Source organism: Panthera tigris, chromosome D1, assembly GCF_018350195.1.
Source record: "Panthera tigris isolate Pti1 chromosome D1, P.tigris_Pti1_mat1.1, whole genome shotgun sequence".
Classification (NCBI taxonomy): Eukaryota; Metazoa; Chordata; class Mammalia; order Carnivora; family Felidae; genus Panthera; species Panthera tigris.
Genome location: NC_056669.1, coordinates 88,977,202 through 89,004,635, shown reverse-complemented (window position 1 = coordinate 89,004,635; position 27,434 = coordinate 88,977,202). Strand labels below are relative to the sequence as shown.

The 27,434-nt window shown below is 45.3% G+C and overlaps 1 protein-coding gene and 1 long non-coding RNA gene across 8 annotated transcripts in view; one reads left to right on the top strand and one right to left on the bottom strand.

Annotated features, from left to right (window-relative positions):
• Positions 1–27,434, bottom strand: part of LDLRAD3 (low density lipoprotein receptor class A domain containing 3) — a 262,622-nt gene that overhangs the window by 119,022 nt on the left and 116,166 nt on the right. For 6 of the 7 annotated variants that reach the window (XM_042957650.1, XM_042957647.1, XM_042957651.1 and 3 more), the window contains one exon: positions 8,928–9,053. In XM_042957650.1, the coding sequence (XP_042813584.1) occupies positions 8,928–9,053 (126 nt within the window). Of the gene's footprint in view, positions 1–8,927; positions 9,054–9,239; positions 9,533–27,434 lie in introns of those variants that run through there. The other variant, XM_042957648.1, reaches the window with a different exon arrangement.
• LOC122230992 lies at positions 9,846–13,407 on the top strand. The gene is made up of 3 exons (XR_006208068.1): positions 9,846–10,449; positions 10,676–10,813; positions 13,178–13,407. It is a non-coding gene; the product is annotated as an uncharacterized LOC122230992 (long non-coding RNA).

The window sequence follows — 27,434 nt, the reverse complement described above, 5'->3', positions numbered from 1 at the left end:
CGACCTCCCCCCGCCCCCTTCCTGTGATTCCACTCCTATTAAAGGACCACCATGTCCCAGTTCCTCAGGCTCCAGCCACGTCTGACCTTCTCCCTCTCCGCACCTTGCATGCACTTGGCTCAATACCCACTGCTCCTGACTGGGTATAAAATACAACCCCCAATTCTTAACTTTTCTTGATCTGCCCCAGCCTACCAGGCCAAGCATACACTTTGCTGTTATGGTTAGAACTGAGTGTGAAGTCCACCCGGGTTCATATTTCAGCTTTCCCACTCACTAGTACATCATGTTAGGAAAATCATCTGACTTCTCTCAGCCTCATTTTCCTCATCTGTAAAATGCAGGATAAAAATACTGCCATTATTGGGGCACCTGGGAGGCTTGGTCGGTTAAGCGTCTGACTCTTGATCTCAGCTCAGGTCTTCGTATCAAGGTTGTGAGTTCAAGCCTCACGTTTGGCTGGAACCTACTTACAAAGCAAATTGTGCCTATATTGTAAGATTTTGTTATAATTGAGATAATACATGCAAATAACTGAGAATAGCATGTGGCCCGCAGAGGCATTCAATAGATGCTTGTTATAATTGACATTACGCACATTACACATAACTACACCTACCAATATAGTGGTTAAGAGTTTGGATCCTGGATTTACCCTGTGTGGGTTGAGATACTGACTGTACCACTTACTGGGTGACCTTGGGCAAGCTATTCAACTTCTCTGTACCTGTCTCCTTGCCTATAGTAATATTACCAACCTAAAATGAGATTAGACACATTAAAGCACATAGAAATGTGCCACATGCATGTAAGTGTTCAGCAATTGTCAACCAAGTGGCTTCTATGTCCTGTAGTTTGCACGCCTCCCAGCCTCTGCCGGGGCTCTAAGCCTGCAACTGTAGTGCTAACTTTTTAATGGTATTCATTCTCCTAGGTCCGCGTCCTTCAACAGCTCCCACTGATGAGCCCAGAGGGAAATAACCTTCCCATCACAGCTTCCCACAGCACTCCCAACTGCCAACCCCATGTTCTAATCATCTGGATGTGAGCATTACTGTCCCCCTTGCTCGAGTACGATCTCAACAATGCCAGGATCCTGTATGTGACCCAGGTCTATATCCTTTGCGGCATCTTGCACAGGTCTGGCATAGAAATTGTGGAAAGAAGAGAATCTGAAAGAAGGCAGGAGCTGGGGGCTAATGAACAATGTGTGGCCTAAATAGGCCCTCCGGGTATACATCTGAGACTGCAGAAGAGGTTCAAGACATCCATATGTTAGGAATATATCCTGACTGCCTGTCTTCCTTCTTTAACCCTTTGTTTGATTAGTTAGTTCCTTGGCCCATTTGTCAACAGACATTTATGACTGACTACTTCCTTCAAATAAAGCACTCCACTAGGCACAGGGGATAAAAGAAATCCCAGTCTGTGTTCTTCCAGAGCTGACATTCTAGTGGGGAGACAGGAAAGGCAATAGGCAATGAAGATAAAGCATGACGAGTGTGATTCGTTCCACATATATTTACTCGTGCTAAGGCAGAGCCCGACTGCATGCCTGGCACCGGGGACACAGCTGCAACCTGCCAATATACCATCTCACGAGGTCACAAGCAGGGAAGACAGAACGTGAACACAAGGTGGCGCTGAGAAGAGTGAAGCAGAGAAGGAAACAGAGTGGAAGACTGGCGAGGAAGGGGGTTATGTTTTAATAGGGTGCTCAAGGCAGGTCTCTCTTTTTAGGTGGCGTTTGTTTGGAGAAGGCCCAGGACGGTATGTGGACACACAGGAGAATGACCCGGCCCAGCCCTGGCAAACCAGGGATGGTTCCGTAAGGAAGCAGGTCACACAGGAAGGAGTCTTTAAGGAAACCTTGATGAGGGGGCTTTGGAGCAATGGGCGAAAGGGTCCTCCTGCTGCCCATCTGATGCGGGCCTAACTCCTTGAGGCCACTGCCGCTGGCGGAGGAGTGAAGAAGAAATATAGAATCGAATCTGGCTGACGTGACCAGAGCTTTGGGAACATGCCAGCACCAAGGGGCTCTGTGAACAAAAACCACAGAGACACTGGCGAAACCATTTGGCTGCTTGGGGGGACAGGCAAGAACTTGTCAGCAGTGGAAGAAACACAGTCTGGGACCTGGTGGTGTTTCTGGGCACAAGTACAGTGAAAGCAATAGCATAAGGTCCTTAGCGTGAATCAGTGTTCCACGTGGTCACCCAGGCAACTCTGCCATCTCGGTTCTGGGCAGGAGTCTCTGTCTTCACTAAATGGGACCCAGGTCAGGGCCATGTGGCCAGCCGAGCTCCAGCCAAGAATGTCTGAGCACAGGGAAGAAGGAGAGGTCTGAACACAGCCAAGGGAGAAAGGACAAAAGGCAAAAGAGTAAAATCTCAGCATTGCGAGCCTCTAAGAGGAAATCCTGGTTCTTGCTTATCCTCACTCCTGAGTCAAATGAATGCAAAAAGTGGGAAAACACATCTGTAAAAACAAAGTTCTTTAAAATTACAATTCTCCAGGGGTGCCTGGGTGGCTCAGTCGGTTAAGCGTCTCACTTTGGCTCAGGTCATGATCTCAAGATTTGTTGAGTTTGAGCCCCGTGTTGGGCTCTGTGCTGACAGCTCAGAGCCTGGAGCCTGCTTTGGATTCTGTGTCTCCTTCTCTCTCTGCCCCTCCCCCACTCGTGCTCTGTTTCTCTCTCTCTCAAAACTAAATAAACATTAAAAAAATTTATGATTCTTTAGTTATCGATGCAAAGTCAAGACACAATACAATGACACCTCTCCTTTAGCTTTTATTATTTTTACTGTTTTATTATATGCCAATGTACAAAAATAGAGACTGGCATAATGAATCCCCATGTCCCAATCATCTGGCTTTAAAAATTATCAACTCACTGACAGTTTCATTTCACGCCTACCCACATCCACTACCCCTCATGGGATTTCATCTTTATATATTTCTAATTATCATTATACTTATTATTACTATATTTAATATGCTATTAGATATTATATATGTATACATATAGATACATCTTTATATATAAGTATTTTTTAAAATAATAAACAGATTATCATTCTCACACTTCATTTTTTTTTTTTTCATTCTCACACTTTAAAAAACTAACAGGATTGCCTTAACATCATTAAATATACAACCACAATTCATTTTCCCAGTTACCTCAATTTTGGGGGTTATTTTTTTTCAAATGTTTATTCATTTAATTTGAGAGACACCAACAGAGAGCAAGCAGGGGAGGGACGAAGAGAGGGAGAGAGAGAATCTCAAGCAGGCTCCACGCTGTCAGAGCTGAGCCCAATGCGGGGCTTGATCTCACGAACCATGAGATCATGACCTGAGCCAAAATCAAGAGCCAGGGGCTTAACTGAGTCACCCAAGTGTCCCCACTTTTTTTTTTTTTTTTTTTTACAGTTGGCTTGTTGGAGTCAGGATTGAAATGAGATCTGTATGCTGCATTTGACTGATTTGTCACTCATTCTCCCCTTCAGTCTGTAGATTCCCTCTTCTTCTAATTTTTCTTAGAATTTATTAATGGATGCAATGGAGTCCTGAAGAATCGCCCATATTCTGGATCTGGCAGTATGTCTCCCCATGGAGTCGCTAACATGTTCCCCTGTCCCTGAATTTCCTGTAAACAAATGGTTAGTGTTACAGACATCATGTTGTGTCTCCCAGAGTTCACATGTTAAAACCCTAACCCCTAATAAACGGGATGGTCTTGGAGTGGAGCCTTTGGTAGGAGATTAGGGTAAGGTGAGGTCATGAAGGTGGCACTCTCATGATGGGATCAGGGCCGTTATGAGATGAGGGGCCAAGGGACTTCTCTATGTGTGAAAGAAGAAAGTTTACTTTCTCTTCTGCCTTCCTCACCAGGGAAGGCCAAGTGAGGACATCAATAAGAGGAGGGCCCACACCAAGAACCCAGCCACGATGGTAGCCTGGATCTTGGACTTCCAGGACTATGAGAAATAAGTTTAAGTCACCCAGTCCATGGCCTTCTGTTACTACAGCCCAAATTGACTACGGCAGATTCACAGGCTCAATCAATCAGGCTCAGGTTGGAAGTTTTGGCAGAAACACCTCACAGTGATGATGTGTGTTCCTGTTGGGTCATATCAGAAGGCAAATAACATCTGGTTGTCTCTTTCCTTGTGATCCTAAGACTGATTTGCGGGAGGTTCCAATTCCAGGTCAGATGCAGTAATCACACCCGCCCTGTCTCTGCCACTGCGTGCAGCTGCAATAAAAACCTAGCCAAATACATGGTACAGCTATTTTTAGATTCTGGAAAGTAAACTGGAGTAGACCAACTGGGGAAGAAGAACAAAATTCAATCTATCACTGAAATAGTGGTAAATTTACTATTCCCTCCTTCCTCCGGCAGAGTCCCAGGAAACTACAAAGTATCGGAAAGACAGTGGTGGGCAGGGAGGAACTTGGAAAAGCAACCCTATAAAGTTATTTATGAACTTCTAGGCTGTCCCCAGTCTGCACAAGCATGGATCTGGTCCTAATCAGCACACCCAAGACTTTGAGAACCAAACTAACCGACTACTGCCCACGTCTCAGACAGACCACACAGGAGGTGCCCATGCACCACACATCCAAACAGCAGTGCAAAAACAGTTTGAAAACTATGACAACGGCAGCCCACAGAGGGGTTGTTAGGAATCTGTGGCCTGACCCAACAGGGTCATTTGCTTACTAAAACAAAAATATAAGCATTCTCTGCAGGACTGACAGAAAACCCAGAAGGTCGTACATAACCAACAAAATATCCAGAATATAATCCAAAATTAACTTGCCTTGTGAAAACAATCAGGAAAATCTCAATTCTCAGGGAAAAGATAATCAACAGACATCGATGCCAAGATAAGACAGATGTTGGAATTATGTGACAAAGGCTTCAGAGCGGCTCTTACAGAAAGACTCTAACAAGCAATCACATACACTCTTGAAACAAATGGAAAATAGAAAGTCTCAGCAAAGAACCCAGAAGGTATAAAGAAGAACCAAAAAGAAACTTTAGAACTGAAAAATACAGTGACGAAGAAACAAAGAAACACACCGTGTGGGCTCAGACTAGAGATGACAGAAGAGAAAGTAAACTTGACAGAAGACTAACAGACATGATCTAACCTGAACAATGAAAGGAAAAAGGTTGACTGGAAACTCAACAGAGCCTCAGGGACCTGTGGGATGATCACAAAAGATCCAAAGTTGTTATCAGAATCCCATAAGGAGAAGGTACGGTACTTGAAAATGATTTGAAGAAAGGATACCTGAAAATGTACTGAGTATAGCAAAAGACAAAGGCTTGCACATTCAAACAGAACCCTATGCAGCATATACTCAAAGAAATCCACATAGCCACACACACACACACACACACACACACACACACACACACACTATAATCTAGCTGCTGAAGCTAGGCTGGGAGAAAAAAAAAAAAATCTTCAAAGTGGCCAGAAAAATGATGCATTTTCTACGGGGAAACAATTTGAATGGCTGCAAATTTCTCATCGGAAACCACAGAAGCCAGAGGAAGTGGCACGACATTTTTAAAGTGCTTAAAAACAGAGCTGTCAACCCAGAATTCTATATGCAGTAAAAATATCCTTCAGGAGTGAAGGTGAAATCGAGACATGGTCAGATGCAGGAAAACTAAGAGAATGTGTTACCAGCAGACCTGCTTTAAAAGAATTGCTAAAGGAAGTGCTTCAGACAGAAGGGAAACGGTACCAGAGGAGACCAGGAACATCAGGAATGAAGAAAGAGCAACCAAAATGGCAAATCTCTGGGTAACTTTAATAACAGATTGCTCATCCCCTCTCAAGTTCTTTAAAATGCATCTGAGAGTCTAAAGCAAAAATTAAAACACGGCCTTTTAGGGTTTTGGATGTTCTGTTGCTGTACCGACGACCAGAACATAAAGAGATATACCGAGTGACAGGGTTTCTACGTTCTACTTGAGGTGGCACGATATTGATTCAGGTCTGTCTGCGAAAAGACTGACAGCTGGTTTCAAGGGTTTTTAGCTTGATCCATGCCTTATAAAGCTCCCCATCAATTTTTTATTTCGTGGTTTCAGGAACCATTGAAGATGCACGTCTTCATCAGAGTTACAAAACAGACACTCTAATTCTTTTTCCCATTATAGTTCATTAAAAAAACAAAAACAAAAACCTTTCCTATGTTGGCTACTTAATTACTCAGAAGTACAATGCATCTAGAAAAAGGAGGCTAAATGCTTGATTCTCTTCTTTTATTTACTAGTTATAAAAACAGTGAATTAGAACCATTATTTTTAGATGGTAGATATGCCAGAGGAAAATGCTGGCTTAATCCCCAATGATCTAATTTGGAATGGATAGAATTAACTCATTTAGACAATTAAAGACCAATATCCAAACATTTAAATCATACAAGGTCTTTAATATGGCAGGGAGTATGCAGAATGGCACAGTCATTTAGAATGTATCTACTAGAACGTATCACACTTGCTTTTTATTGCCATTCAATTATTCTCTAGTATGTACGTATGGGTGTATATAAACAAATTATATACATAAATACAGACATATATATACATGCATGTAAATTCCCCATGGACGGTAGGAAGAAGCTAAGATCAAGTTGAAACTCTAAAGAACTCAATGAAAATAAAACAAGTACGTCCTTGGACATCCTAAGCCAAAGGTGAAATGCTAGTAAATACAGTCTTCCTCTTAACAGCTCACAGTTTTAAGTCACTATGGGTTTTCAAAATCAATTACTCCTTGCCAGCCACCACACTAAGCACTTTTCAGATACGACCTGGTCTAATTGTCACAACAACCCAGGAAGCAGGCTCTTAGCACTCCCCTTTCATGACATGAGGAAACCACCGTGCGACATTACGTAGCACAGCCAACCCATGCCTAATGAGGGTGGATCAGAAACCTGGAGCCAGACTTTCCAGCTCCAGAGTCATTTCACTCAATCAGGCTGCTACCCTGTTAGTGACCTGTATCCCCCTGCTACGGTGGGTTTCTGCTACTCGACTAATCATTCAACAATCTAGCCGCTAGGTCACATTTTTGCCATTTGAGATCCAGAAGATGAAAAAAGGCAACAGGAGAAGGCACACGGGAGAATTCTATACTTCCTACATCCTCGCTGGGAGGGGTTGTCAATGACTATGCCCTGGGAAGGCATGAATGGTCACCCCCTCTTCCAGGGCTTAAAACAGAACCAACAGGGTAAAGGGAAGTCAGTTTCCCAAAACAATCACTGAAGTCATTAAAACCTGTGTTTTGAAATAAATTCGTAACATATATAACAATTATATTCATAGCAATGACAATCCTCACGAATAACATATATGTGTACATACACGTATACACGCATACATTGATATACCACAGAGAGAAAGAGGGAGGGAGAAAGAGAGGGGCAAAAAGAGACAGGGAGGAAGAGAGAGGGAGGAAGGACTGGCACAAGAAAGCCCACATATTAAGTGTCATTCTGGGCAAATCTCATTTTCCACTTTATATTTTCTGTATTTTGCAAGTTCCAAAGCTACTTGCTGGGAGAGCCGGCACAGTATGAAAGGTGGGGAAGAGATGCCTGAAGGTCACTGAAGCTGCTACGTGAAATGGTTCTGGACACAGAGACTCTGGCCAGGAAGGGAATGCGTGCGTCCAGGCCATGGAGTATGAAGTTCAACACCAGGACTGCTAAGAGGCAAGGTGGGGCAGAGAGCACGAGAAGGGGTGTGTGTCTGTCTGTGTGGTGACACCTTGGAATGTCATACAGCAAGGAAAAGGAATCAAGGCAGTCACAAGACAAGGAGAACTTTAGCTTTCTATAGTATTTGGTATATACACATACATATATATATACATACATATACATATATATAGCAACATACATATACATATATGTATATGTATGTATGTGTATATATATATATTCTTTTTAAAAATTTTTTTAACATTTGATTTTGAGAGAGAGAGAGAGAAACAGAGAGACAGAGCATGAGCAGGGGAGACGCAGGGAGAGAGAGGGAGACACAGAATCTGAAGCAGGCTCCAGGCTCTGAGCTGTCAGCACAGATCCCAATGCAGGGCTTGAACCCACAAACTGCAAGATCATAACCTGAGCCGAAGTCAGATTGCCTGACTGAGCCACCCAGGCGCCCCTCAAAAATATATTCTTATGACATATACATATACACCTTTTTATTTTTTTTTTATTAAAATTTTTTTTAAACGTTTATTTATTTTTGACACAGAGAGAGACAGAGCATGAACGGGGGAGGGTCAGAGAGAGAGGGAGACACAGAATCTGAAACAGGCTCCAGGCTCTGAGCCGTCAGCACAGAGCCTGACACGGGGCTTGAACTCACGAACCGCAAGATCATGACCTGAGCCGAAGTCGGACGCCTAACTGACTGAGCCACCCAGGCGCCCCATATATACACCTTTTTAAAAATAACTCAAACTAGGAAGGAGAGCAGGCACATGAACACGGGGTGCTGAGTGCAAGAGTACATCAGCTGAGGGTCTGAAGGAGCAGGGAATCAGCTCTGCCATTTATGACCTGTAAGATGCTGGACGAGTTCACGGATGTCCCTACGCTTCGGATTCCTCACTTGTTAATGAGGATCACACGCCTGCACCTGCAGAGCTATTGTACTGAAGTATGTCCGAGACCCAAGTGTTTAGTAGAGACCCCAATAAATGGCAGCTGAGCATTCACGTGTTTGCGCGAGAAAGAAGCGGTAAGGAACAGGATGTGGGGGACGGCAGAAGGCACCTGGGCCTATGGGAGCGAGGAGCACGGAGAAGAGTGGCCCTGATGGAGGCCCCGGCCCACGAGAAGGAACAAGGCACAGCGACATGGGCCCTCCCGGCACTTACTACAGTTCTCCTCATCACTGCCGTCGGGACAGTCCTCGAAGCCATTGCACTGGAAGCGGCCAATGATGCAGTGGATGCCGCTGGCACAAGGGAAGAACGTCGGGCCGCATTTCGACTTGGCCTTGGCTACCGGAGGAAACACAAGACAAACAGCAGGTCATCAGGAGGTGAAGATTTCTGGCCACCGCACGCCCATCCCACCAGCTCTGAGTGCGCAAACGGGTCCTTCCCCGTGTACCTTGAAGTCCCCAAAGGTTTCTTACCACCACCCCCCACCTCCGGTGCCCAGCCAGATCGGCGGCCCGCACGCACCATCCTTGCGTAAGGGGGAGGCCAATCCTGCTGTGTTTACACGGCCCCTACACCAGCAGGGCTCAATCAGCACGTGCTGAACAAAGCAATGAATGGGTAAGCAGAGGGGGTGATAGACTGAGCCTGCTCTTAAGGTGCTAAGGAAGCATTCAAAATTCATTTCCTGTCAGAGTAATTGTCTACACTGATTAAATGCTTCCCATACTAGACAGCGTGGCCAGGGCTATACATGGATGATGTCATTTAATCCCCCCGGGCAGCACCCAACGGCATGGTGTGCAGAAGAGAATTAACGCCACGGGCCTAAGACGGCTACCCTTGAGTAAGGCTTGCTGGCTTGCAAGGCTGCCCTTGCTTGGCTGGTGTCTGCGAACTGGGGTTTCGGGAGGGTTCCCACCATTCTCTCCGGTAAGAACGGCTCACTGTGCCTGAAGTGGCAGACTGTGCAGTTTATGCCGAACACCTGCTTTTCTTCTGGGAGTCTGGGATTTTGGTGCACGCGGGGCAGATGGTGCCTGCATAACCAGCCCCTAGAAAAATCCCCAGGCACTGAGTCTGTAATGAGCTCCCCCAGTGGAAAACAATACACACGTGTTGTCACAATTGGTTGCTGGGGAGCTAAGTGCACCCTGTGTGACTCCACAGGGAGAGGGCTGGAGGTCTGAACTTGGTTTCCCCTGGACTTCACTCCACGTGCTTCTTCCCTTTGCTAGTTTTGCTAGGTATCCTTCCACCATAATAAATCATACGACTACACACGGAGCTCATTGAATCCTCCTAGCAAATCACTGAGCCCGGGGACGATCTCGGGGACCGCAGACAAAGATGGGGATGGTTCTTATCCCCATTTCGGAGGCGTGCTTTGGGTGGTGAAGTGACCGACTCAAGGCCACACAGCTAGAAAATCTGACCCTGCGGTGAGCACCCTGGCACTCAGATTCCAGAAGCCAAGCTCTCAACCAACTCAACCGTGTTACCTCTCTGCCAGTTCTGTCACTTCTCACAACAGAGGCCAGACTCCTGCTCAGAGAAATTCTTCTTCCACTCCTGCTGTACAAGCAGTTTTAACGGAAGCTGCTGTAACTCACGCTTGATGGAGTGGCCTGCTAACCAAACAGCCCTGTGGGGTAATGTACTTTCCCGTTAATGGTGTCGGCTGCTCTGGCTTGCGATTACGAGGTGTAAGATCGAATCTACTGCCACATCCCAGGTAGCTGGCTCCGACTAGCATCCCTCCCATCTCCTGCCTTAGAGGCAGGAGCCAGGGTCCTCAGGAAGGAAGGGCCATTCCTTGGGAACAAACAGCCAGTAAATTACCTTCCTGTTCCTGCCATCAGTAACATGCCAACTTTGGCGGCACGATCCACAATCAACAGGGTTTTGAGGCCTGGGACGTGCCTAGGTTTTAAAAACCCACATCGCTTTGTTTCAACTAGGAACTTCTGCAATGGTGCTGGTGTGCTCTTCAAAAGCACAAACTTGATGAGACAGCGTCCTGGGTTCGAATCATGGCTCTCCTGTCTTGCGAACTGGGGCAAGTTTCTTCATATTACTGAGTCTCAGCTGCCTCACCAGTAAGTCGGAGGTAACATCTACCTCACAGGGCTCTAGGAAGGATTCAGTGAGATAATCTATGTAAAATGCTTAGCACAGACCATGGTATAGTAGGTGCTCAATTAATGGTAATGCTTACGCTATTCACCATCTTTACTTATAGAATTTTAAAACTACTTGGGCTGCTAATTTTATTCTGATTGCCAAAGGTAAAAAAGCTCATTATGGAAGATCTCTATGAACTGGTATGAAATGATCTCCAGGATACACTGTTAAGTGGGGGAGAAAGCAGACTGCAAAAGAGTTATCTAGAGTATTTTAAAATCTCTACAGCAAAAGAAAGGGACATAAGAAAATGTACCTGGAATGGTTCATCTGTGCATACGAAACACGGGAAGGACACAGCAGAAACTGGAGAGACTGCTTACCCACGAGGGGTGGGTGGGAAAGGGTTGGAATGAGGCAGCCAAAACGAGAAGGGTCACATTTCTCGGAGTCTGTACAGCTCTGACTCTTAGAACCCTATCTCAGGTGCCTGGGTGGCTCAGTTGGTTAGGGGAGGGGCAGAGAGAGAGGGAGACACAGAATCTGAAGCAGGCTCCAGGCTCTGAGCTGTCAGCACAGAGCCCGACGCGGGGCTCGAACTCACGGACCGCGAGATCGTGACCTGAGCCGAAGTCGGCCGCTTAACCGACTGAGCCACCCAGGCACCCCAAGCATCTGACTCTTGATTTCATGATCTCACGGCTCGTGAGATGAGGCCCAGCCCTGGGCTCTGTGCTGACAGCGTGGAACCTGCTTGGGATTCTCTGTCTGCCTCTCTCTCTCTCTCTGCCCCTCCCCTGCTCTCTCTGTCAAAAATAAATAAACACTTAAAAAGAACCCTAATACTTCACATAGCCAAAGGGTAAACAATTAAAATCATCCACGTGTGCATGCGTGGAGAGGCTCAAAATGGAACAGAAACGGCAAAGTGAACGCAACTGGACTGTAGGTGAGTAAGCCCACCAACCTGAAGGGTGTGGGGAGGAGCAGAACCCACCTAACTCAGGAAACCGTTACTTGGACCGCATTCTACGAGGCTAAAGAAAAAGAGAATTGTACACAAATACGGCACTCTACTTTTATTTGTCACCGGGGTATGGATTAGCTGTTCTGAAACTACCTTTGTGTGTACTCAGATTGAACAAATGAGTAAATATACTGCAGATAATAACAGCGAGGTTCCTCGCTCTCCGAGGAAGAAGTTAAAAATAAGAAAGTGGAAAGGCTAAATGATCCCCGAGGCTTTGGACTAGAGGAGGAAGCATCAGTATGAACTCAAGGTTTGTAAAGACAGACAGACAGACAGAGAGAGAGAGATAGACACACAGACAAGAGAGAGAAAGAGAAATCATGATCTGTGTGTGTGCATGAGTTAATATACATACAGACATTTATTTCCTAGTTCCGTTGGCCAAGAAAGACTAGAAGCTATACACAAATGAGCACGCCCAGCACCAGATCCTGATTTCTAAATACCATTACCCAATAAAGGGAACCAGGGATCCTTGGAGAAGCATTTGATTCCAGCAGGAAATTCAAGATGAACGTGGAGGGTCTTGTGTTGTCAGAAAGTCAAGAAGCACTCAAAACATGACGAGCACATGTCAGAAGGACACAGGGGTCACCCCGAAGGAGCTGCCCAATGGCCAAAGCTACAACACTTTGAGCAACAAAACGATGACAGTACCGGACTGTAATCCAGAGAACACAATAAATATCTGTGAGTCCGTACCAGTATCGTACATCATTGGATAAATAAGTAAATGGGGAAGAAGGGAAGTTTTTCCTTATAGAAGATTTCCAATTATTACACTGGAGGATGTAGGAAGCAAAAAGTCACCATTTAGCAAACACCCCAGTAACAACTGTTCCAGGCAAGACCCAGCAATGGATGCCCAAATTAAGAGTCTCGGCCGGCCTTCCTCTGGTCACCCTTTGAGGGATCAGAGGAAGAAAGGCTGTTTATAGGGTTTGACATCTGAGAGATGCTTCCTTGTAAACCTCTATTCACAACATCACTGCCCTCCCAGCATCTTAAGAAAGCCTAAAGCCCCTATCACAGCATCAGGCAGCTCTGGAGACATCTGTAATTCACATGCACCCACTCTCCCTGCCCGGCTACACGGGCTTCCTCGCTCCTGCGGGAGCTGCCGCGCTCAGTCCCACCCCAGGGGGGGGACCCTGCCTCTCCTGCTACCTGCACTGCCTTTCTCCCAGGGTCGTGTGGCCCTCCATTCATTTAGGTGTCTTGAACCACTCTACCGTCTACCCAGAAACTCTGACTCCCACCCTCAGTCTCTCTAGCCCTCACTCTTGCTTCTCTTTCTTTTCCCTCCTAGGAAAGGACGTCGGCGGCTCTGTGCTGTGCTGTGCGAATGATGAACACATGGTCGTTCAAATACTTTCATTCACCACTTTGACAGAGCTACGCTACACAGCGCCGACACCGGGTGATAAATACTTGCCAACTACACAAACGGGCCTGTAAAAGAGAGAGTGGGATTGGGTAATGACCCCCAACTGGCTGAATGTTTACCATGGGCTAAGCAGGATGCTCTACGTTTTACGAATCTCCCCTCATTTACTCCTCACAGAAACCCATTTCACAGATAGGAAAACTGAGGTCCAGAAGTGAGGGAGCTTGCCACTGCTAATAAGCAGAGTCAAGGCTCAAACCTTCCTCTTGACTCGTCTGCTCTTCTGCCTTTTCAGATATTTCTAAGCCCCAGTCCAGCTCCAAAGGACCAGACTTTATGAGACAAAGAAAAAGAATATGAATAATTATAAATGAATTAGCTATCGTTCAATTAACCAGCTCTTTGGCCCTGCCCCTGAACCCTTTTCAAGGATTAGTAATGAGACCTGCTGCCTTGTCAGCGATGCTCAGTCGCGGTCTCTGTCAGAGGGAGCCCGTCCTGTTATGATTTACGTCTGCGCCATCGGGCCCCTGCTAAGGCAACTGGCGAGGCGGATCACAGGCGGCCGGCCAAGCGCCTGGCTGAGCCTCAGAGAGAAGCCAGCCGCTGACAGCAGCTGTCGGCTGCTCCCTGCTTGCACAACCCACTTGGCGGGCTGGGGGGGCTGCTGGACCAAGTCTGAATTGTCCTCCCCCAGCCCCCATTTCCACGACAGGGAGATTTCAGCGTGAAACTCGGCAGCCCTGGGCAGAAGATGGAAGCCTGAATGTGTCTCAAATCACCCTGACAAAGGGGGACAGGGGGACTCCACGCCACTGAATACCTGAATTCACGATTTTTTGAGTACCTGCCCCATGAACTTTGCAAGGTGGCAGCTTTCACCAGCAGAAGGACAAGAAACTGGGGCTCTCCTGGGGGCTGGTTTATTTCCTGATCTCTGTCCCCTCCCTCCTTACAGCCAGGTTGTCACAGTTCTGATTTTCACGGGTCAGGAAAATAAAACATAAAAAAGTAATTTTTTTTTTAAGGGAGATAGGCATGGGTAAAAGACTGAAATGGTTGCCAACTTGCTAAGTTTACCAGCAAGGACATAAACAAACCCGCAGTAATTCCTACTCACTACGGTCTTAAGCAAAAACTGCTTTCGCCTCCCAAATGCAGGACAGACCAGTATTGGGGGATTACGTCAGAACTAGAGGGGAACCAGGAGACATTTGGTGTGGTCAGGCTGTGCGGCCCTCACAGCAAAGACCTGACCTTTCTATGCACAACATCTGGAGCACGGCAGGTGGTTCACACAGCTTGCTCAGTAACGAATTCTCACTTTCAACAAGGGAGAAAAGGGAGGCCTGAGGATAGGCGATTGGAGACGCGCCCAAAGTCACACAGCTATTTAGGATCTGACTGGCCTAGAATCCAGTTCTCAGTCCCGAGTCTAGCCTCTTTCAACTATGATGTGCTTCAGGCAGGGTGCTTCACACCCACACCCTGCCAAACCCCACATCAGGGATCACATTCAGGAGAGCTCCTATGAGACTGAAAGTTCCACATGGCCAGAACTTTCCATGCCTTGGAGAGAAATGCTCTGCATCAGGCTTCAGGCCGGGGCTCCCATCTGTCCAGAAAGGGCTCAGGGCTACCCGCTGGTCCTGGAGGATGCCAGTGCTGCAGCGTGGGCCTGCTGTCTACAGCTCCTGGCCCAGACCCTCCCTGGGTAGTGATCCCACAGAAGAGTCAGACAGGAGCTGCAACGACATAGCCTCTCTGTTCAGCCACAACAGCCAGGAAATCGACTCATCAGACCTGCGGCATCTCTCAGGCTGTGGCAACAGCTCCAGCTATAAATACGAATATCTGGGGTCTCTCTTCCAACATGTCTGTAGGGGGCCAAATAAGCAACAGCTGCTACCTCCACCGCCCCTGCCTGCCTCCAATTCTTGCTCCGGGATCCTGCCAGTGTGTGCCCGTGAAAGCCCAAAGAACCAGAAGCAGGAGCCTTAAGCTCTTCCGGAAAATTACCATCCTCATGACACAGCTCACCGTGAAAAATTCAAACTACAGAGAAATGTACATGGTAAATGTAAAAACTGCCCCAAACTACTGTCGCCCAGGAAAAGCCACAGTGGCCATTTTGGTAAACAGTGCTCCAAAAAGCAAGGTCTCAGAAACTATTGTGTGCAAATGAATAGCCTTAGGACCTTATTAAAATGCAGCAGGTCTCAAGTGGAGCCTAGGATTCTGCATTCCTAATGCTCCCAGATGATGTCAATGCTGTGGGTCCCAGGCACTTCACTTCCAAGGCCCACTGTTTTGTTCACTGTTGTATCTCCAATGCCCAGAAAAGTGCCTAGCACACAGGTTACTCAATAATTACTAAATTAATACATAGAAATCTGAGCATGCAGTTTTGTTTAAATGCATCCATAAAATACTACGTTATTCTAAACTTGCTTTTGTCACTTACTAATATATTGACATTTTCATGTTGATAACTATAGGTGCACACAATCACTTTTAATGGCTAAAGGTAATTTTACTGCATCTCTGTACCCATAAGTCCCATTGCTGATGGATATTTGGGGTGTTTTCAATAAACAACGCACATACAGATACATATACTATTTTCCCCACTTGCACAATATCTCCTCAAGGTATAACCAGTAGGTCAAAGGATATGCATATTTCACATTTGGGCATCCTTTTGATCATCGACGGCCTCCTGGTACTGTCTTCTGGCCACAGATGGCTACAGGTAAAGCCTCCAGCCCAGGATAGGCTGATTCTCCCCGGCTGGCAATGATATTCCTCGAAGCACACAGGCTGCGAACACCCCACGGTTCCTCTGTGTTTATGTTAAGCGGGCACTTCACAGCTGCCGGTGCTCCATTATTCTCCATTTATCTCTGTCTCTCCTCATTTTAACATCTGTGTATTTCATTACTTTGCAGAGAAGGGACATTCCTATCCAGTCAAGGAAACCATGACTCTTCTTTTTATCTTTTAAATTTGCACCGGGTGCAGACCATCAATCTTTGCTGGAATTGGTTTCCCTGGGTTACACGAATCACGGGCTAATGCAAAGTGTCCCTCCTTTCAGGAGATGCTCCTTGCGCTAACTTTCCTAGGCTGCACTGTCCCCTCTAAGGGCCCAACAAAGGGTAGGTTCTCACTCCAAAGACGGTCCTCCTTGCCAGTCATATCCCATTTCTCCAGAAATTCACATTTCTCCAGAACGTCATGTCCCATAAGGCAGTGTTTAACAAAGAAGGGGGTCAGTGATCCCCCCCGCAGAGGGATCCCTGGAGAGGGGTGCTGGTGAAGATGCCAATTCCGGGGCCTCTCTCCTAGGAGGTCTGCATTTGTATTAAGCACAGAGGATTCCAATGGACACTCTCATGCAAACACCCTACTGGACAGACTCTACCTGTGTCCTATGCCCCGAGAATAAATGACCTCCTCAGTCCTTTCTTCCTGCTGTTGCCACTGCACAAACCAGCAGCCACTGCAGGGATTCTGGCTATGGGGCCACTGTGGGCCTAGTCTGGCCACCACCCTGGTCAAATCTAGCACTGGCATCCCAGATAGCGTAGTTATCATGAAAAGAGCACCCACAAGAAAACCGTGGGCCTCTTTATGATCCTTCTCCATTTCCACAGGCTCTCTCTTCCTCCATGTTAATGTGCAAGACACAAAATAACTCTGCTTTACACGTAAAAGCTGTGGGCTCATATTCCAATGGTTGCTGTCCCGGCAAAAAGGCCGTTTTAGAACTTTAAAACCCCTTAAGTTCTGTCTACTTTTTAAGGATTTACGCTACCTGTGCGTAATACAAAATAGGGATAAAGAGGCCAAAACATGTTTGCTGCTCCCTCTTAGCAAATAAAATATTCCTGAGCATCCTGCTATCCGTCAGGCACTGGGTCAGTTCTGGGTGATCCAACAGTACTCCCTAACTGGGAGCGGAGGAAGGACACAGACAAGGAAGTGAGCTTCTGCATGCAGTGCCATGAGTGCCCTGATGGGGGAGCTAGAGGTCACCCAATCTCACAGAGAGGCAGAGGTTGACGTCAGAAAAGGCTGCTCAGAAGAAAGCAGGCCTCAGCAAAGCCACTTCGCACATAGCTAAGGTAGAAACGAATGCAATGTGTAGACAGTCTTAGGTCTTACACACTTAGTTATTCACTCACACTAACATTAACTCACAAACTCTGTGTCATACCTGCAAAGAGTGAAGATACACTGGAGACAGCTCTGCCACAGATAAAATTTCAGTGCTGGTGGGACTGTTCCAGGAAGGAGGAACAGCACGTGCAAAGGCCAAGAGGCAGAAACAATGTAGTACTGGGAGAACTGAAAGGGGGTCAATACGAGATTCCTTCTCAGGTCAGGAAAAAGTACCCAGTATGTTTTAACTAAAAAGAATTAAGACCCATGGGGCACCTGGGTGACTCAGTTGGTTGGATGTCTGATTTCGGCTCAGGTCATGATCTCACAGTTCGTGAGTTCAAGCCCCGCATCGGGCTCTGGGCTGACAGCTTGGAACCTGGAGCCTGCTTTGGATTCTGTGTCTTCTTCTCTCTCTCTCTGCCCCTCCCCTGCTCCTACTCTCTCTCTCTCCCTCTCTCTCTCTCTCTCTCAAAAACAAACATTAAAAAATTAAAACAAAAGAGAATTAAAACCCTATTTCTCATAAGAAATGTGCCATGACCAGCTGCAATTCAGCTCACGCTAAAAACGTGAGCATTATCTACACCAAACTATGAATCAGAAAAAAAGTCAGATTATAAAATTCATATAATTTGAATCAACATGCACACTGCCTCCCTCCCCCCCCCGGAGTGAACGCCCACATGCAGCCATCACTGGCTAAAAATTTCGCAAAAAGTAATGGACCCAAAATTGCTACTATATTCAGTCCCCTGGTTCGCTTTGTAAAATGTCAAACTGTGGTTCCTCTGAAAAGTCAAACATGACTTCATGGTTGGAAGCAAGGAAGCAAAAAGAGCCTTATAAAAAGTAACAGGCTTTTTAAAAAAACAACATGCCTGGGTTCTCTAAGAAGTCTAGGAGAGGGGAACAAACAGGTGCTTCATGGTGGTCCTGATGCAGAGGACACACTCCCCAGAAAGCCAAATCCGTGCCTGGAATTCAAGTCTGCACATCCACTATTACCTGAGCAAAACCAAAACAAAACAAGCAACGACAAAAACAACAACAACAAAAGGCGTTCTGCCTGCTACAGTAATTCAATGCCGCATGACTACTGGAGAGGACTCCGAGTTTCCACGGCAGACTCCAAGTTTTATCGATCAGATATCACAATGTATTATTTCTTCCTAAAATACTATATGGGCTGCTTCAAAGATACACACTCGGGAGTAGAGAGAGCAAAAGACCACATGCTCACTGGAACATAAATACAGAAAGAAGGCATCTAGCTGCCACAGCTTCAACAGAAGACTGTCAGAAAATTCTTTCGAATCACCTCTTTCAAGACAATACAGGAGGTTATGGAGCTTTGGGGCTAAGAGGTCAGAAGGGATTAGGGTTCAGAAGCTTCTGGGCTTCTATCCCCAATTCTGCCACATAATCCCAGAGACCAAGGACAAGTCACTTAACCTCCACTGGCTTCAACGTCCTCATCTGTAAAAGGGGCGTACAGATAGAACAGACCTCATCAGCTGCTGGAAAATAACATGAGATTTTGCATGTAGAAAAAACACTGTAATACTTGACATCTAGTAGGGATCTGATCATGTCTTCTCCTCCCTAACATGGTCCATGGGTCTACAAACTGTTCTTCCCATATATGGATGGCCCGGAGAAAAATGAGGTGGAAACCGATGTTATGTTTAGACTAAGGGCTTCCTCTTTCAGTTATTCTTTGCATTAACGTTAATTCTCAGACTCTCTATGCTACACGTTGGACCAAGTGGGGTTGCAAAGAGAATCAAACATTCAAATATAACTTCTGGGAGCAAGGTGCCTCTAGCTAAGGAGCACCTGGAGAAGAAGGAGAAGGAGGAGGAGAAGGAGGAGGAGAAGGAGGAGGAGGAGGAGAAAAAGAAGAAAACAAAGGACAATAAACAGATCGTTGCCATGAGATGTGGTAAGTGCTACATAAGCTGTATAAACATTCGTCTTTCAACAGTAGGGTTAGAGGTCAGCCTGCCAGGGTCCAAACACTGGTTCCACCACTTACTGGACACATAATTTATGGCAACTTATTTCACCTCTCTGTGCCTCCATTTCCTCATCAGGAAATGGCAACATTAACAGTATCTACCTCGTTGGGTTGCCGCGGAGATTAAAGGACACAATACAATAGTTGCTTCGTCTTTTTCTGGAACACGGTATTAGCTGTGACAGTTGATACTGTCTTAACTATTGTTACATACATTACACCTTAGCCATTATTATTTAACATTACACCACAACAGTATCCTATACAGTGTTAGAGTATCATACAGTATAATTACAGCATTAGCTATTATTACTGTTATTATTTATGACTATTATTTTCAAGCACTTCCTGTCCCATTCTGCCCCAGGGAACACAGCACAAACGACGGCCATGTCAGTCGTCTAGGAGATGAGCAGGGATGCGTTAGTGGAAGTGGAGAGGGAAGGGCTTCCAGGAAAAATGAGTGACATGAATAAAAGCTGAGCGGTGGCAGGGCTGAGCCCATCCGTACAGAACCTGGGAGAGTGTAGGGAGTGTGGAACACGGATGTGGCAGGAGACGATCTGTGGTAGAGGCAGGGAGCACCTAGACACGTACCCACCCCACGAGCCAGCCAGGCAAGTGACTTGTCAGATTTGTGTTTTATGAAGAAAATTTTTACGGACTCACAAGAATATTATGAGGCTCTGGTAAGCACGTAAATATCCTCCTTACTCCCAAAAAGCCCTGAGGGAACTGAACAGCCAAGTCTATAATATTTTTGGGGCTTTCAGGAAAAAGGGCACTATAAACAATAAGGGGATTCTAAGTGCCTGTCCTTGCCCTTTAAAATATTTTTAAAAATTTTTTTTAATGTTCACTTATTTTTGAGTAAGAGAGAGAGACAGCATGCGCGCGCACATGAGCAGGGGAGGGGCAGAGGCAGAGTGGAAGACACAGAATCCGAAGCGGACTCTAGGCTCCAAGCTGTCAGCACAGAGCCCAATGAGGGGCTCGAACTCACAAACCATGAGATCATGCCCAGAGCCGAAGTCAGACGCTTAACCAACTGAGCCACCCAGGTGCCCTGCCCTTTAAAATATTTTTAAGAACGAAAGGGAAAAAGTTATCAAGTTTGGGATTATGACATTATCTTATAACCTAAGGGGTTTTTTTTTCCAGGTTATTAATTTTAGCTATTTGTAATGCACAAACATATGTGCATGAAGGTATGTGTGTATGTATATATATTGGAATGAAAATTCCAGAGAACCCGTAAGTAGGAAACCAAGACATTCCCATCTGATTTTTCTATAGACAAAGTTTGAGAGGATAAGCTCGAAAAAGATAATAAATAAACGTGGGTCAGATAAGTTAGCTTCCAGAGGCTTTTCACCGCTTGGAGAAAAAACTTCCTGACAGTGGATCAGAGTCCCCGGGATGAAAACCAGATGTGGGAACAGACATGCTAGAACTGACTAGTTTCCAGTTTATAAAGGATACTTTGATAAAGGCATCATCCAAGGAAAGGTGATATCCAAGGGCCAACTCCTAAGAAATGGGAGGGGGTGAGTGATTAAAAAAAAATGTGGGGGGAAAGGGGGATGATGCGAGAATCAAAGTTTAAAGGTTTGAACAGAAACAAATAAAGGAGAATCCATTCTAGATCACCTTCCATCTTGCTGGGCATGAGGGACATCACCTTTGCCCAAAGAGGCAGGTTTTACTCTTCAGGGCCTCTACCTGCTTCCACCCTTTGGGCCCTCGGCAAACGCTGAGGTTTTTCTTCCAAAAAATGCCTTCATTTCTGTGCAAGTTCTTTACCTTCAGCCTTGTGAAAAGGAAGCTCACTTCTGATCAGCCTCCTAGAAGTGTCTCTGACAGCCCCCCTTACCCGCCCCTCCCCACACATCCACAGGGACAGAAGGACCCTGGGACTCAGACACTGTCTCCTTAATGGTGCAACGCTGGCCGAAAGAGCCAGAGAAAGGCCTATGAAGGAGGATTACACTGTCGTCAGATCCACAGGACAGCAGGACGTGCCTTCACAGACATGAGGCATAATCCTTTGCTGGCTGCTGCCAACAGAGTGAGACAAGGGAGGCGGCTCTGAAAAGCCGAGCAGGAGGACATTCAGTCTGTCACAAGGTAGCCTGAAAACAATGGCTTAACACACCACAAATCTGGCTCCAGGAACGGTTTCCACCAAGGGATCTGGAGGTTTCTATGATGCCTTCAACACCAGTCACAGGAATCACATAATCCCATGGAGAGCATCTCTCAGTAGCTATGGGCTGGCTTTAAAAACAAAACACCGACCCTCAGCTTCTAACTTATCCAGTAAGAGCTGTGACTCAATCTTGAATGCACATCACAATAACTCAGGAAGCTTTAAAAAAAACGAAACAAAACAAAGCAAAGCAATCCCAAATCAATGGAGCTAGAGTGACTATACTAACGAAAACAAAATAGAAGTGGTGATAAAAATATGTTCCTAGAGACAAAGAAATGGTCAATCCATCAGGAAGACATAATACATACACTTAAAAACGGAGTCCCAAAATACATGGGAGAAAGAAATATTTAAACAGTAAGGGAGAAAGAAATATTTAAACAGTAAGAGTTGGAGACTTCAATGCCTGCTTTCAATAATGGGTAGAATAATTAGGCTGAAGATCAGCAAGAAAACAGATGAGCAGAAAGGAACAACACAGTAAACCAACCACATCTAACAGACATCCATTGAAATCACAACCAAAACAGTAGGACACATATTCTTCTCAGGCGGTAATGGAACATTCTCCAGGGTATTCCAAATATTAGCCCATAAAATAACCTCAATATATGGGGCTCCTGGGGGGCTCAGTCAGTTAAGCATCCGATGTCAGCTCAGGTCGTGATCTCACAGTTTGTGGTTCAAGCCCCGCACCAGACTCCATGCTAAGAGCTCAGAGCCTGGAGCCTGCTTCAGATTCTGTCTCTGTCTCTCTCTGTCCCTTCCCTACTCACATGCTGTCTCTCTCTCTCTTTCTCTCAAAAATAAATATTAAAAAAAAACCTCAATACATTTAAAAGGAATAATACAATGTATGTTCTCCAGTCACACTGAAATAAAATTAGACATCAATAACAGAAGGAAATCTGGGAAATTCACAACTATGTGGAAAATTGTCAATATTACCAATACCAGAATAAACACAACTATGTAGAAATTACCAACAAGTTACCAATGAGTGGAAGAAGAAAATACAAAATTAGAAAAATACTTCGGGATGAATGAAAACAAAAACAACATGCCAAAATTCACAGGATGCAGCTAAAGCAGTATTGAGAATGAAATGTATAGCTGTAAGTGTATTTTTTTAAATCTCAAATCCACAAACAACTCTTAGAACTAACAAACAACTTCAGCAAGGGTGTAGAACACAAGATGAAAATATCAAAATAAATTGAACTTCTATATACCAGCAATCAAATATCCTAACATGAAATTAATAAAACAATTTCATTTATAATAGCATTAAAACAAATAAATAAAACAAATAAAATACTTAGGAATACATTTAACAGAGGTCTTGTGACCTGTACATTGAAACCTACAAAATACTGTTCAAAGAAATTTAAGAACTAAATAAACAGAAAAGACATCCCATGTTCATGGATTAGAAGACTAAGTATTGGTAAGATACCAATACTCTCCAAATTGATCTACAGATTCAAATGCTTATGGATCAACAGAATAAAATTGAGAGTCTAGAAACAAACCATCACTTTCAGTCAATGGATTTTTGACAAGGTGTCAAGAAAATTCATTAAGGGAAAAGACAGTCTTTTCAACAAACAGCTGGGACAACTGGATACCCACATGCAAAATAATGAAGTTATTCATTCCATATAATGGAATGTTATTTGTTCAATAAAAAGATGAAGTACTGATGTATGATCCAAAACAGATGAAACCCGAAAACATCATGCTAAGTGAAAGGGCTACGCATAAAGGCCACATCTAATACAGAAATCCATAGAGACAAAAAAACAAAAATAGATTAGTGGCTCCCAGGGATTGGGGGAGGGAGGAAGGGAGAAGAATGGGGTTTCTTTTGGGGGTGATAAAGATGTTCTAAAATTAGGTAGCAGCAAGAATTGCACAACTCCCTGAATATAACTAAATAAGGAAACAAAACTTTCTAAGAATTTCTGAGATCCAGGAGGGTTGGTGACATCAGAAATGAAAGAGTTGCTCTTTTCCAGGAAGGAAATTGTCTGAATTCCTCCCTCGTTCTTCTGGTTTGCTCCCCAGGGAACATTTGGCAATACTGGAGGGGGGAGGATGGGGCATCTGGCTGGTTCAGTAGGTACAGAATGCAACTCCTAATCTCGGGGTTGTGAGTTTGAGCCCCATGCTGGATGTGGAGATTACTTAAAAATAAAATCTTTTAAAAAATATTGGTGGTGGGAGGGGAGGAGTGAGTGCTACTGGCATCCAGTGGGTAGACCAGGGATGCTGCCAAAAGTCTCATAATGCACAGGGGGCTCCCCTCCAACAAATAAAGAATTATCTGGCCCCAAAATGTCAACATTTCAAGAGTGAAGAACCCTACACCGGGAAAAGGTCAATACTCTTGAACTTCAGCCTTTTCTGATTTAAAGAAAGACCTAACTCTCTACTAATGGTTAAAAAACAAACAAACAAAGGGTTAGGAATCAAATGGAACTTGGATTCAAATCCCGATTCTGCCCCTTCCCAGAACTGAGACCTTGGGCAAATTACCTACCTGCCCTGGGCTTTTACTCTCTCATCTGTAAAATGGGATGATGAAATCAACCTTACAAAGTAGGTAAGGATTAAATAAGAAGACAGAAGATGCCTGTTATCAGAAAGGCTAAGAGCTTTTATTACTGTAATTATTATTTTTTGTTAAGCCCCAAAGTGGCTTAGTACCAGGAAATGGGTGACTGGGTCATCTTAAAATAGGACTATTTTCTCCGGCAACAATTAGTATGTAAACTAGGACATTTTACGAGCTAATAAGCAACTGAAACATAACAGCTGACATTCCTCACCAGTATATTATGCTCTAGCCAAAGAGGGACTGGCCAAGTACCCTGTTGCCATAGTAATAAAAAGTTTCTGTGAGTCTGACTCATTTTCTTTCCAGTAAATGCTTTCTGTTTGTCAGGCTACACTTCATGTACAAGTTCAATGCACAGGGGTGGAGTCTTTTCCATCTACTACACCTAATATCTTTCTGCTGCTCAAAAACCAATTTACTGTCATGGAAATAGCACCAAAGACAGGACAAGATGACAGGCTGTCATTTGCTATGGGTCTCTGTAATGGAGCTCACCAGTCAGTAGTGGATAGGAATGGCTCAGTAAGACATATTAAACCACCCAGGCCTTCCAACACCTCCACTAGACCAGGTGGTAGTTCGAGAGCCCCTCCTCCTCACCATAAATGAGGGAAAAAAGATAAAGTAATTAACACTTACTAAATTCTTGCTGTGTGTCCTGAGCCACTTTGGTGGACTTTATCCAATTTACATTCCACCAAAAAACTGAGAACGTTGGTTACTAACACTGCATAGAAAATGCTGACAATCAGAGAGATTAATGTTTCCAGGGACATACTTTCCATATATATTTATTTTTGCTCCATCTCAACTCATAAATCGTTTGAGTTGCCACAGGAAAAAAAAAATTGGTAAAAAAAAACAAGGAAAACTGGATGTTACAGGCAAAAGCAAAAGAAAAGAAGGTAGTAGACAAAACACACTCCATACAGTATTACAGGATTACTATCATCAGGGCTGTGAGTTTCCTAGTGGCCAAAGCAACAAAGGAAACATGACAAGGCGTCAGAGTAAAGCGTACAGAACACTAAGACCTAACCATTTAAGAGAAAAGAGATTTTTGGTACTCTCTCCTCATAACCCAGATGTAAGTGAATACATCACAAAATGTGAGGCAGTCACAAAATTTGAACCCAGGGCGGATTTGAACCCAGAGCAGAATCCCAGTTCTGAAAAGGCTGCCTAATATCTAAGCATTCGGTGAAGGATGGGTGTGAATGTGCCGCCATTTGTATTCCACATTCATGTCCTCAACAGTGTGGCTGAGTGATGGAATGATTAAGAGTCTGCTGTCATGATGGGCATTGAGGAGGGCACTTGGGATGAGCACTGGGCGTTGTATGTAAGCGATGAATCACGGGAATCTAGCCCTGAAGCCAAGAGCACGCTGCATACGCTGTATGTTACCTAACTTGGCAATAAGTTATATATATATATAAAGAGTCTGCAGTCAGACTGCTTATGCTCAAATCCCAGCTCTGTCCCTATCTAGTGATACAATTTTTAACTTGCGGTGCCTCAGTTTCCTCATCTGTAAAGTGGAGATGACCATCATAGTACCCAATCTCATAAAGCAATTGTGGGCATTAAATGTAAATCATGTTGAGCACTTCTTAGGCTCTACTGCACCAATGTAAGCTATTAATAGCACCCCTACTCCCACCACACTTTATTGGTAACTGATCACACGCCAGCACTGTTCTCGGCAGTAGAGGACACAGCCCTATCCCAGGCAGGGGAGGTCTTGCCCTCATGGAGCTCCAACAAACACACAGACAAAATCGGACAGTGCTAAGTGCTCCACGGAGATGGAAGATGTGATCGTGGGTGCATGGTTGGTATGGATAATCAGGAAGGGAATTTCAGAGGCCAAAGCAGTTACGATGAGAACTAAATGACAAGCAGCAGCCAGCCAAGCAGGGATGAGAGGGGAGAGCAGCCCAGGCGGAGAGCCCATCACAAAAACACACCAGTGACAAAGACTGGAAAGGCCCTGGAACAGGAGGGGCAGCCAGGCAAGGCTGGAGCAGGCTGCCCCCGGGGCGAGGCAGGGAAAGCAGGAGCCAGGTCCAGGAGGGATTCCTCAGGGAAGGAGTCTGGGTTTGATTCCAAGTGAAAGTGATGGGAAGTGTTACAGGGGAGTGATTTTATTTACTTTTCTAAAAGATCTTGGGCTGCCCTTGGGAGAGTGGGATGAGGCAAATGAAGCGGGAAGTCATTCCAGGAGGGGACAACAGTGCCTGGAGGTGTGTGGGAGTAGTGAAGACAGAGAGTTGTGCATGGACTTGACTCAGAACCTTCTAGATCAGGGTGTCTCAACCGCAGCACTGTTGACATTTGGGGCTGGAAAAGTCCTTGGCGTGGGGGACTGTCCCATGCACGGCAGGATGTTTCACAGCATCCCTGCCTTCCACCACTAGATGCCAGCAGCATCCCCAGTTCTGACAACTGAGAATGTCTCCAGACATGGCCAAATAACTAACCCTGGGAGCCCAAATCACCCCTGGCTGAGAACCACTGCTTTAGAGGCAGAGCTGACTGGCTTTTGCTAATAGGCGGGATCAGGGAGAAAGGGCAGTCAGCAAAAGAGAGGCCTCAAGGATGATTCCGACATTTTTGTCCATAACAAGGTAAGATCACCTTAAACATTCAGCTTGCTTGCCTTGTCTGCCACTGAACTTGCTTCTGATTTTCAATGTCACTCATTCATTCATTCAAATGGTCCAGAGGGGCATGTGGGTGGCTCAGTCAGTTAAGCATCTGACTGCGGTTCAGGTCCTGATCTCGTGGTTCCTGAATGAGCCCTGCATCGGGCTGTGCTAATAGCCCAGAGCCTGAAGCCTGCTTCAGATTCTATCTCCCTCTCCTTCTTCCCTTCCCCTGCTCACACTTGGTCTCTCTCAAAAATAAACATTAAAAAAAAAAAAAAAAAAAAAAACACAGTCCACAGAGTCAGCCATACCTCATCCCAGGGAGGCCTGGCTTACAGACTTAAAGAGCTTACAGTCTAACAGGGATATAAACATACAAGCAAGTGAAGTTGTTACAGGACACATGAGTTAGAAGAACCCGTGAGACTAAGCAGAAGCACAAAGGAGAACATGGCCCTTTACTCCCGGGGGAGGCAGGGGAGGCACCATGGAGGCTGAAGGCTGTGCTGGCG